Source organism: Lepidochelys kempii, chromosome 9, assembly GCF_965140265.1.
Source record: "Lepidochelys kempii isolate rLepKem1 chromosome 9, rLepKem1.hap2, whole genome shotgun sequence".
Taxonomy (NCBI): domain Eukaryota; kingdom Metazoa; phylum Chordata; order Testudines; family Cheloniidae; genus Lepidochelys; species Lepidochelys kempii.
In genome coordinates, this window is record NC_133264.1 from 15,105,459 (window position 1) to 15,118,808 (window position 13,350).

Sequence of the window (13,350 nt, forward strand, 5' to 3'; positions counted from 1 at the left end):
GGCTGTTTCAAGTCCTGTCCTCTGTAGACTGGCACAGAGAAGGGACCTTAACCCATGTTTACCAGTGGGTTACATAAGGATGGTGCACAAGGCATGCAAGTATCATTTAGAAGTTTTAATGTATGGACTAGGCAAAGAACACACCTAGTGAAGGACACTCATGACTATTCTATGCACGCATTATCTTTGCATTTCTGCCCAGTGGAAGTGCTTGCCATATTTTGGACCAGCCACATCCCTTTTGACTGAAATCACATACTCTGCTGCCTTAATAATGTCTTGTTGACTTAGAAACTCATACCTAATAGCATGCTCTTGTGCATGGGTAGGATCTCATTTGAATGCCCATATTGCATGCCAACTTTGCCCTCCTTGCTACATCCTTGCATAGATAAAATAAAGGAAGAGTCTAACCCACCTTATCCCACATTATTTTGCTTATTTTCCTTCCTCCTTGTTTCCCTCCTCGTTTCTTACTGTAGTGCAGCCTGATGAAAGCATTTCTTGTTAGTTACAGTCACTGACTTCCTTCCCAGAACCAGGAGGCAGGGAGACCTCTGCTGGCGAGAATGACAATTTGTGATGTCAGATTTTTCAGTATTGAAGGAAGAAAATGAATCTGGGGGGTTTTCTGCAAACAAGGAACGGAGAGTTTCCACTATGCATGTGCTATTTCCCCAGAGAAATATTACAAAGGAGCACTTCATAAATTGCAGCTAAGAAAGAGGCTTTGACATTTAGCAGGATCAGTCAAAGCCCAACGGAAAGTCCATGCAGCTTATTATTTAATTTGACACCAATATATGTTGTCAGTCTGTATCCAAAAAAACCTAGCTGTTATTTCTATGCTCTACTCATTATTCTTTTATCACTCTCAAATGTTTGAGTGTCAAACAATAATTCATTCAGCTGAAGCAGTGTCAAAAACAGAAGGCAGCTTTAGTTACTAATATTTTTCACTAAAAGTAAACAGCATTATTGATAGTACAGGATTTGTCTTTATAGAGGGGACATTGAGTGTATCAGAAAAGGGAATACAGCCAAACTGAGGAAGTATCAGTTATGACTTACAGTGAGTATAGATACTGTTATTCTAAAAGTTATATCAGCGACCTGTTTTTAAGCCATTCATCCCAGTTACTCCATTTTTTCTCAAACAGTTCAGCTGTTAACCTAAATTGGCAGTATGGGTTTCCATGCCTCTTGAGATTTGCATGACACGGATCTATGCAAGCCACTACTTGTTTGATATTGTGTCACAGAGCATCTGAGATCTTGCTGTGCTTAATGACCTGTTTTCCGAAGTGCTTCCTGTCATTTCTTTCCTTTAAATTTTGTCCTTTCCAAGTACATCTTCTCTGGTTTTTACTCTACATTTGCAAGGTCTTTGTTTCCTTACATAGTAGTTGCCATTTAAAAAGGTAGCATTTTTGTAACTAATTATATTAATCTCAATACAACACAGGAAAATATTGCTACTTACTACCAAAAGACAGGTTCTTTTAAAAAGGCAACCACTGCACAAGAAGAACTACTGACCTGGTGGTTAACACTTCTTTATTGCCCCGCTGGAGACTTATTTTTGTTTCCTAGTAATGGTCTCTCACTGCCTAAGCCATCTGGGACTCGGAGTACAACAGAACAGCACTCTCAGCCCTTGAGTGCTTTGTGTTGCTTCTCCATATGATAAAGGTTCACTGTTGGCAGGTTTCCTGGGCGTTCTATTCACTCCTCTGCAGCCAGTAAGATGTTAGCTACGTCATGAGCCACAGGGCTCCTTTTACTGCATTTGGTAGCTATTGCCATATCCGTGTATACACAGTCATCAAACCCTGATTGTGCTAATTTCACACCTCTCTCCTGTATTCAAAATTCTGTAGAAACCAAATTTTGTTTATCTGAAACTCTGATTATCTGATGGTTTCAGATATCTCCAGAGACCTTAAAATAATCAGAGTTTCCCTTTATTCATGACCTGGGACAGATGTTTAAACCTGAACTATTATTTCTTTGTTCATACTCCAAGTTAGCTAATTAGGTAAAAAAGGAACTGCCTCCAACCCTATTCCAATTTTTATATATATATATATATATATATATATATATATATATAATCTTCTTTCTGTTTAGAACCTCCAGAAAATGTAAGCTGTACCATACCAGAAGAGGATAGTGGTTCACCTAGTCTGATACCTTGCCTCTGAGGGGTGGTATCAGGATTTTGGAAAGGAAGGTTATGAAATCAGAATAACATTAACACCAGAAAGACATAGGTTTGTGTATTAGAGACAATCTTGTAGAGCTATTAAAACTGCAAAAGAAGTATAACTAAATTTTCCATTTGAAGATTGAGACCCAGCTAACTGACAGTACAATGGGGCCCTGATTTGGACCTTTAGACACTATTATAGAATCATTCAAACCATAGAAATATAGAACTGGAAAGGACGTTGATAGGTCATTTAGTCCAGTCCCCTGCACTGAGGCAGGACTCAATATTATCTAGACCATCCCTGCCAAATGTTTGTCTAACCTGTTCTTAAAAATCTCCAATGAGAGAGATTCCACAACATCCCTAGGTAATTTGTTCCAGTGTTTAACTACCCTTACAATTAAGAAGTTTTTCCTAATGTCTAACCTAAATCTCCCTTGCTGCAATTTAAGTCCATTGCTTCTTGTCCTGTTGTCAGTGGTTAAGGAGAACAATTTATCACCGTCCTCTTTATAACAACTTGTTACATTCTTAAAGACTATTCTCATGTTTCCCCTCAGTTTCCTCGTCTCCCCACTAAACACGTTGTTTTCAGTCTTTTCTTATAGGTCATGTTTTCTAGACCTTTAATAATTTTTGTTGCTCTCCTCTGGACTTTCTCCAATTGGGCCACATCTTTCCCAAAGTGTGGTGCCCAGACCTGCACACAACAATACTCCAGTTGAGGCCTTATCAGTGCTGAGGAGAGTGGAAGAATTACTTCTTGTGCCTCACTTACAACCCTCTTGCTAATACAGCCCACAATGATGTTTACTTTTTTTTGCAATAGTATTACCTTTTTTACTCATATTTAGTTTGTGATCCACTCTAACCCCCAGATCCTTTTCTGCAGTATTTGTTCCTGGGCAGTCATTTCCCATTTTGCATTTGTGCAATTAGTCATTCCTTCCTAAGTGGAGAACTTGCATTTGTCCTTATTGAATTTCATCCTATTTATTTCAGACAGTTTGTCAAGATGATTTTGAATTCTAATCCTATTCTCCAAAGCTCTTGCAACTCCTCCTAGCTTGGTATCATCCACAAACTTTATAAGTGTACTCTCTATGCCATTATCCAAGTCATTTATTAAGGTATTGAATAGAACCAGATCTAGGACAGATCCTTGCCAGGCCTCACTCGATATATCATTCCAGCTTGGTTGTGAACCATTTATAACTACTCTCTTAGTGTGCTTTACCAACCAGTTGGGCACCCACTTATAGTAGGTTCCTCAAAGCTATATTTCCCTAGTTTGTTTATGAGAAGGTCATGCGAGACAGTATCAAAAGCCTTACTAATGTCAAGATATATCAAATCTACTGCTTCCTCCCTATCCACTAGGTTTGCTACCCTGTCAAAGAAGGATAGTAGGTTGATTTGACATGATTTGTTCTTGACTGTTATTTATTACCTTATTTTCTTCTAGGTGCTTACAAATTGTTTGTTTGATTATTTGATCCATTATCTATCCAGGTTCCAAAGTTAAATTGACTGGTCTATAATTCCCAGGGTTGTCCTTATTTCCCTTTTCATAGATAGGTACTACATTTGCCATTTTCCAATTCTCTGGAAAATTTTTCCGTACTCTGTGAGTTCTCAGAGATAATCACTAATGGCTCAGAGATCTCTTCAGCCAGTTCCTTATGTATTCTGGGATGTATTTCATTAGGTCCAACCTTGAAGACATCTAACTTGTCTGAGTAATTCTTAACTTGTTCTTTTCATATTTTAGTCTCAGATTCTAACTCATTTATACTGATGTTCACTATGTTAGTCATCTAATCGCTGCTAACTTTTTTGATGGAAATTGGAACAAAAAGGGCATTTAACACTTCAGCTGTTGCTGCGTTTTCTGTTATTGTCATTGAGTAGTGGACTTACCCTATCCTTGATCTTCCTCTTGCTTCTCAAGGACTTGCAAAATGTTTTCTTGTTACCTTTAATGTCCGTAGCTCATTTAATCTTGCTTTTTGCCTTGGTCTTTCTAATTTGATCCCTATATGCTTGCGTTATTTTTTTGTATATATTCATCCTTTGTAATTTGACCTCGTTGCCACTTTTTGTATGACTCTTTTTTGAGTTTCAGGTTGTCAAAGATCTCCTGGTTAAGGCAAGGTCTCTTACCATACATCTTATCTTTTATATGCATTGGGATATTTGCTCTTGTGCCCCATTAATGATTTTTTTTAAAACTGCAAACTTTCTTGAACTCTTTTTTTCCCTTAGACTCGCTTCCCATGGGATCTTGCCTATCAGTTCTCTGAGCTTGTTAAAGTCTGCCTTCTTGAAGTCCATTGTCTTTCTTCTGTTGTTTTCCCTCCTACCATTCCTTAGAAGCATTAACTCTATAATTTCATGATCACTTTCACCCAAGCTGCCTTCCACTTTCAAATTCTCAACCAGTTCCTCCCTGTTTGTCAGAATCAAATCTAGCACAGCATCTCCCCTAGTTGCTTTCTCCACCTTCTGTAATAAAATGTTGTCTCTGATGCATTCCAAGAACTTGTTGGATAATCTGTGCCCTGCTGTGTTATTTTCCCAATGGATGCCTGGGCAGTTGAAATACCACATCACTACCGAGTCCTTTGATTTGGATGGTTTTGTTAGTTGTTCAAAAAATCATCATCCACTTCTTCTTCCTGGTTAGATGGTCTATAGGAGACACCTACCATGATATCACCCTTGTTTTTTTACCCCTTTTATCCATACCTAGAGACTTTCAACAGGTCTGCGTCCCACTTCTATCTCAACCTCAGTGCAAGTGTATACATCTTTGATATACAAAGCAATACCTCCTCCCTTTTTTCCCTGCCTGTCCTTCCTTAGTAAACTGTACCTTCTGTGCCAATAATCCAGTCCTGTGAATTATCCCACCAAGTTTTGTTGATGCCAATTATGTTGTAATTGTGATTATGCACTAATATTTCTAGTTTTTCCTGCTAATTCCTCATACTTATTGCATTAGTATACAGACATCTAAGATGTTCATTAGATTTCCCCTCTATATTCCCGCTTGTCTCTCCTTTGTCCCTGATGTGATTGCCCATATTTCCCGCAGATTCTGACCTGTCATCTAGCTCTCCATGTTTTAGATTTACCTTTGAGTTTTATCTCCTGCCTCTGTTGAACTTCATTTAAAGACCACCTCACTGGGTCAGTCAGTCTGTATCTGAAGATACTCTGCCCCTTCCTTGATAGGTGGACCCCATCTCTGCTCAGCAGTTCTTCTTCTTGGAACAGCATCCCTTGGTGAAGGAAGCTAAGGCCCTCCTGGTGACATCATCCGCATAGCCATGCATTCACCTCCAAGATGTGTCTGTCTCTGCCTGGGCCTATCCTTGACCAGAAGGATCATGAGAACACCACCTGAGCCCCCAACTCCTACATCTTCACTCCCAGGGCACTGTAATCACTTCTGATCTGCTTGCAGTATCATTAGTCCCCACATGGATGAGCAGCATGGGGTAATAGAGGGTCAGATGATCCTAGGCAATCTTTTTGCAATCTCTCATATATGGGCCCCTAGCAGGCAGCACACCTCCTGGGATACCAGGTCAGGCCAGCAGATGGATGCCTCCTCCCTTAGAAGGGAGTCACCAACCACCACCACCCGTCATTTCCTCTTGGGAGTGGTGGCAGCGATCCTTCCAGCCTTGGGGAGTCAGGAGCAGTGAAAGCTTCCTAAATGTGGGGGGCTTCCCACTCCCCCCATGCCACTCCTTTCCCCCCGAACTCCTGCTCTCACACCGCTCCTTCTCCCCAAGCCCCCACCCTCACTGCACCCCTTTTCCCTGAGGCCACGCCCCCACGCTGCCCCTTGCCCCAAGCCCCCCATCTCCTGCTCACTCTTCTATGCCCCCTCCTCCCTGTCGCTTGCCCTTACAGCCAGTAAAAAGTGGTGGAGCCATGGTCCCCTGGCTCCCCCTGTTCCAGCGCACCTGTTGGGGGTACATGCCCTCTCCTCCTCCACCCTTGGGGAAGATTCCTCATCCTATTTCTCATGTGATTGTAATAGTACTAGTAATAATAGATGCGCTGGGCCAGTGGAGATCACTGAGTACACCTCAGGTGGGGAGCAAAACTTACTTTCTGCCACTTATCTGCCTTCTACACCTTCTCCCAATCCTAGCAGTTCAGGCCAGTTCAACACCTAGCACAATTTAGAATAGCCTGAGGGCTGCTCTAACTTGCACAGAGTTGTGATGGCCTCCTGTGGCCTTTTGCACCAACAAGGCCACACTCCCTGCTGCTCCTGACATTTCTGTACATTAGAGGACCATAGGGGATGGTACAGAGGTGTCCACATCTCAAGAGGAGAATCCCGCCGCACCTGGGAAATCCTCATCTGATCTTTAAGGCATCCTTAAATCCTCTCTTAGTTGCCAAAGTGGCACCAGGAGGACTTTAGCAGGTCTGAAGATCTGACTGTGTGTCTTACTATTGCCAGAATTTATGAAGGGAAATGATTTTCCGGTAATAATGGTAGGGTTTTTTGTCCTTTTTAGAAATCTAACACTTTGGTGCATTCCATACAATTGTGCATGTTTATCATAATTACACCTTCCAGGTCTCATCACAGACCCTTCATGCTGTTCTGGCCATATGCTTTTCTATTAGAATCAACAGTACTCATGTATCTACAACTTTCTTTGATTCTTTTAATATGTATCCTTTAAGATTAAGACAGACTTCAGGGTCTGTTGTGGTGTTCTTCAGTTCTATATAAATATCTTATTGTTTTACACCACCGAGTGGCCAGATTGAGCAGATATAGCAAGAATTTTTGAATCTAGCCTTACTACCTTAACACAAGCTGGGTTTGGCTTCGTTGTGGTGGCCCTTAATAGGGCACAGGTGTTTAACTAGTGACTGCTTTCAAAACTTCACTTGGATATAACAAAAGACTTCTCATTTTGGAAGAGCCATTTTAAATGTCAAGCAGATCCTTGACCAATTGCCTGTGCAATGTCCCACTCTTGGATGCATGTGCCATTAGCACTTTAACCATCCTGAAAGCAGTGACCATTGGGGCTGTGTGCATGCCCCCTTGTGGCGGTGCTCAAAGAGCAAGTACACGAGAAGCTGCAACCTCAGTAGCTCTCATTTCCTTTACTGTTCACGTGAGGGGCTTCAGAACCAGCAGCTCCCTTTCCCTATTCTCGGTCAGGCTTTAGGTGAGTTGTCAGGGGTTTGTGGAGTTGGTTGTAGGTTTTGGTAAGCAGTGCTTAGTTCAGTCCAAGCTTGACACCAGTACAGACTTCAGACTCGATGGCAAAGGGTAGCACTACATCAGAGCAGATCGCGGCAAGGATAGGAAAAAGCTATGTGCCACCATGCCAATCCACATGGCCTCCGAATTGTTCCTTTCTTTGTGGGCAAATAGCTGAAGGAAGAATTTGTGACGCATTTCTCATTGGGGCAACAAAAGAAATTCTCAAGAGAGAGTGAGGGTAAAGAAGGGTAGTCTCTGTGGTCCATTGCTAAAAATAGAGGGTAAGAATGGAAACTGCCTGACAACGTCTTGGTGGTCATTGCTGGTCCTGCTATTAAACTTAGTACCTTCCATCTGAGTTCTCAAACATTTTGGCTATTAATGAATTAAGCCCCCAGTACTCCTATAACACAAGAAGTGTTATTTAATTTACAGGTGAAGAAGCAAAGACAGAGACTAAGGCCAATGTTTTCAAATGCAGCCACTAACTTTGGGTTTGTCAGGTTTGGGAATGATATTTCAGCGGTGCTAAGCCCCTGGTACTGCCTCTGACTTAAGCTGGAGTTGTGGATGTGCAGCTCCTCTGAAATTCAGGCCATATTTAAGGTGTCTCAAGCTGAGCACCACGCTTTTGCCATTTGGGTCTGATTTACTCAGTGTCATCCAAGGAAACTATGGCAGAGCTGGGAACAGAACCCAGATCCTAATCCCAGTCCCGTTGCTTTAACCAGAAAACCTAAAAAAAAAAAAACTTTGAAGACAAGAGGTCGCTTTCCATGTAGGATGGTTCACTGGTAAAGCCTATTTATTTGAACTGGCTTCCTAATAAACTGCCAGCAACTACTTGTTCTCTTTCTGTCCAGATTATCCATGCACGTTTGGTGCCACCTGAGCAATATGAGTAATGAGGAGTGTATTGATAGCCTTAGAAATTACAAGTTTGTACAGGTCTGTATTTTATACAATGATGCCATGTCACTGAAGGTGTCAGAAACAGGGAGATGATGACATGAACTGGAGTCATATTACACAGTATTGTCTTGAAAACACTGTTTATCTGACCATAGTTATAAAGCTAGAATTTGTCCTGTCCCTGCATAGCTGCTTTAAGGGAGGAAGTGTGCCAAAAGGAGCTTTCTCCCCTTCTTGTGTCTCTCTCTGCCTTCCTCCTCTCCCGCCCCCATGTAGGGACAGAGGACAAGTACATTCTTTGTGCTCAGGGGAGTGTAGGGACAGGTTAGGCACCTAATTCCCATTGACATCCAGGGGAATTAGTCACTTAACTCACTTTGACTCTTTTGAAAACCTATCAACATCTATCAGCATCTTTAGGCACCTAAATACCCTTGAAAATCTAGCCCTTGGAAGCCTAAGTCCCACTGGCTTTAAATAACAGGTAGGCTTCTAAGAACCAAGGGCTTTTTTGAAAATGGGACTCAGGCTCATAAATCACTGAGGCACTTTTGAAAATGTTACTTCAGATCCTCTGCTGGTGACCCATATTCATTTCCTTCTCTTTTTGGATCCTTCATTAGAGCTATAACTTTATTTCTGCAGATGACTCATGATTCCATATGCTTTGCTCTGATTTCTTTCTTCATTGCTTTATGTTTGAAAGGATTTTAGCAAAGAGGACAATGCTGTCTTCAAATCTAAGGCAATTTGGGAAGCTGTCTGTCAGTCGGGTGGCCTTCTTCTTCCTTTTATAATAAACAAACAAATGACTGATAATACTTTACACAGTTATAAAGGGCTTTCCTTCTGAAAATCTCAGAGAGCATTTCAAACATTAATGAATTAATACAACACCTTTGGGAAGAAGGTGTCCCCATTACAGAGATGTTAAAGTGATTTTCCCAAGGTCATAAAGGAATTCTGATGACCTGGGAAACAGAACCCAGATTTCCTAACTGTGAGGCTTTTCGTATAACCACAAGATTGTCCTTCCTCTCATTTATAATTTCTGAAAATCTTCTCCAGGCAACAGTTAAAAGCATTTAGATGAAATAGAGTTTCTTATGAGTAAATCCATGTTTCAGCTTGATCTTCTAATTTTCCATAATTGGTTCTTGTATAGTGTGTGTCTACTATCACCTCTTCTTCTAGTGCTTCCAATTTTCCATCCTTTTCTACCTTTGCAAAATCTACGATGTGCATTAGGCTGTTAAAAAAATAACCCAAGTTATTAACATTTAGAAATTAGCTACAGGTCAAGCAGAGTATCTTTTACATTGTATATTGAATGGGATGGACCAAACGGCAGGTTGATATAATACTAAATATGGATTAACACCAGAGACAGTAAAGACTCTAAGGGAGCCATAGCTTGTGAGTTAGTCAATTTTACACTTAAAATTAGAGAGAGAATAAAATGTACACAACTCTACATTATACTGAAACATTGTATTTTTATTAAGGGTTGATGATGACAATACATGTCATGAGAGTGGAACTCAATGGCTTTATAAATGTCACCTGAACTCCCAAGATAAACAGAGCGCTATAACACGCACACCAGATTATGGGGTATCATTTATTTTCCATTTCCATCTGGGTTTTGGGAAGAGCAGAAAGTACAGGCCCCTTGAAATAGAGGTCCCTTGTGTATAGTAATTGACATTCATTTAAAGCAGAGTGAGACACCGTCTTCTGTATTGCTACCGTGATTTGTATTACAGTAACACCAGAACTGAGATTGCGGTGCTGTAAAACCACAGAGTAAGAGCAAGTTCCTTCTGCAAAGAGCTTACATGCTAGAGTTAGGATAGGTAATAGGTAGGAGAAAGGAAGAATTATTATATCCATTTTGCTGATGGGGAACTGAGGCACAGAGAGACTAAGGGCCAGATTTGTAAAGGTATTTCGGTGCTGAAAGGTGTAGATACGTTCCTAGTGGGATTTACGAAAGTGCTTAAGAAGGGGCAGAAATTTAGCAAGAACTGGAACAGATGCTATAAACTAAACATGGAGACATCAAATGTGTACATGGTTAGAACCCTGTTCATAAAAATGAGAACAAAATAATGGGGAAGAATAATAGGGAAAGGGTATCATCTGAAGTACAATGGTGTCTCAAGCACTGTACAAAGATTTAGTAAGAAATGGTCCTTGTTGTCTTACAAACTAAACAGGCAAGACAGTCAAGTATTATTGTTCCTACTTTACAGACAGAAAGCTGGGTCACAGAGAGATGAGGTGGCTTGTCTAAGGTCACACAGAAAGTCTGTGTCATGTACGAATCCACATCTGAGTCCCAGTACAGTGCTTGAACTACAAAACTACCCCAAAAACTGTTTGAAGCTGAGGCTGTCCATGTCATAGAAATGATAGGTGGATTTGGGGTTACATTTTCAACAGGATAGAGTCATCTGGATGATAGGCTCAGCGAGTGTTGCCTGGAGTGAGGATGGGGAAACAAACTCCTGGCATATGCCAACTGACCCATCTGGTCATATTTGGCCCATGGCAGAGCTGCTTGGCATCCCCACAGTGACACATTCATACTGCAGTGGACAGAATGAGGCCATGATGAGCATGACATTTTGGAGTAAGGATCTGCAAAATTTAATCTTTAAAATTGCAGCAGTTGTTGAGTAATAGGTCCAGATGCAATACCAGCTAGCAAATGTCTGCTTATTTCTGCATTCACCTAACATAAAGCCAGCTGAATGGATTATGGATCCTATCCGTGCACCTTCCCATTTCAGCAAAGCTTAGAAAATGGAAACATGTCAAACCTGGATAGATAACATTTCTTGGTATTGGAAAGAATCCATAGCTGCAGATAGCAGGCACAGTTCTTAAATAAATCTCTCCCCATCACACACATGCCTGGTGAGCTGGAACTAGAACTAAAGACTTTTAGCTCCTCTGGTCTTCTTCAGGCCTCGCCACTTTACTTGAAGAAGAACTGCTTTAGTTCATAATAAAAGTATCTTGTCTTTCTTTTGGGCTAGATGCTAGAGGGCAGCATCACTCACACACACACACACACAATACATTTCAATACTAACTATTGCCTTTACCAGAGCAGGTGGAAATATTACAGACCACCCTGCATATAAATTGTGAACAACAATACAAAATCGTTCTACAAATCTAGGCAAAATCCTTTCAGATCTCTTGCAGGGTTCTTATGTAGCTTCTCCCTTCCTCCTCAGCTATACGCTGGGGGTGAAATCCTGGCCCCACTAAAGTTAATGAGGGTTTTGCCATTGACTTCACGGTGGCCATGATTTCACCCTTTGTATATACTGTATCAGGGTTGTGAGAGTACTAAATGTGCTCAGTTAGATGCTGTTCTTTGTCCTACTGAAGTCACTGGGACTTGTGCCAGTGACTTGAATGAGGACTGGATATAGAGCCTTAGAGCTAAATCCAGCCCTCAGATGCATATCCATGGCTTGTACTGAAGTCATCTCTCCCACTGAACTCAATGGAAGCTGCATGCATACAACTGAGCACAGATTTCGTTCCTAGATCCATAAGACAGAATCACAATATGCAGCCCCCTAATACCAGGCCTGCTTTGAAATGTTTATTATTAAATCCTTGTAATTTTTGGTCAGATCTTGTTAAGAACATGATACTGTCTTAGAAAACAATCTGAAAGGGTATTACAACAGGATTGGGATTACTCGTTGCAATACACTTAACTGGGGGGAGATTTCAAATTCAATTTACAGTAATGTCAAAGTACAATTAATATATAGGCAATGATAAGGGAAACATGCAGACGTACACATTGATAGCACTACTTCAACAAATAAACTTTTGGTGCTAGTAATTAGGTACACAAGATTATTATATGTTTAATTGACTAAAGTGACAATTTGGAATTACATCTAGTAACATTTAATTGGATTTGGAATCTCCAGAGGATAGGAAATGGAGAGCAGTGTGGAGGAGCAGCAATAAAAGCAAACTGATTTTCTAAAGTAGGTGAAAACAAAGCATTAATATCTGCTTTACAATAGTTTTTAATATCCCCCCAGTCTAATAAGAGTAATGCAATGGTTGTAACAAACAGTCTGGATACTAAAGCGTATTCAATTAGATACAAAGATTGCTGATTGGTTTGGGGTTTTTTTATAGCATAATTTAATCAAAGGTGAACTATGTTTGACTTTGCTGTAGACTGAGATATTCTCAGACTCACAGTACATCCCAGTGCTGTTCTGGAAGAAATTTAGACTGTATTTAATGTATTTTAGTCCATAAATGCTTTAAAGCATAATAAGCAGCAGCCAGAATAAAATATTTTTGAGCAGCTATTAAATATCTGAGCACAATATAAATAGAAAAACCATAAAAGGAAAAAATGTAAGGTTGTTTTCTTGCATATTGTTTAGCTACCTAATAAAAATATTTGCTGTATTCCCAAAATATGTTTTACTGTTGAACAATGACTGATAGTTCTGTATAACTGTGTGCCCTTTTTATATAAACTTCATATTATATTCATTTTATATTATCTGCTTTAAAGGCTTGGTACTTTTATCTCAGCCCCCTCCCCAATATTCACGTCTTTATTCTGCTCTTGTCATTAGGAGTGCCATGACTGCTGACTACATGTACTGGCTGTCAGGAGGCAGTGAGCAGCATATAAGCAAGCTCATCAAACTGTATTGGCAGGTAAAAATTGATGGTCTAACTAGCAAGGAGGAGCCCATCTCACTATTAGAACCAAAATGAAGGATTAGTGCTTAAAAGACTGCCGACAAAGATAGCTCTGGGGCATATCAGTCAGCAGGACACTGTATAGTGCTAACGTATTTATAATTAAGCAGATTTTCTGGGTCTAATTTTAAGGGCAAAATTCAAGGTTGTTGTTGACCCTTGGCTCACACTTCAATTTTATGGAGTGCTATAAAATTTAATTCCAGAT

The 13,350-nt window shown here is 40.4% G+C and overlaps 1 protein-coding gene across 1 annotated transcript in view; it reads left to right on the forward strand.

The window, feature by feature from the left end:
- Window positions 1-13,350, forward strand: part of SPATA16 (spermatogenesis associated 16) — a 111,607-nt gene that overhangs the window by 39,538 nt on the left and 58,719 nt on the right. The window contains exon 4 of the mRNA XM_073358881.1: window positions 13,013-13,097. Within this exon, the coding sequence (XP_073214982.1) occupies window positions 13,013-13,097 (85 nt within the window). The remainder of the gene's footprint in view (window positions 1-13,012; window positions 13,098-13,350) is intronic.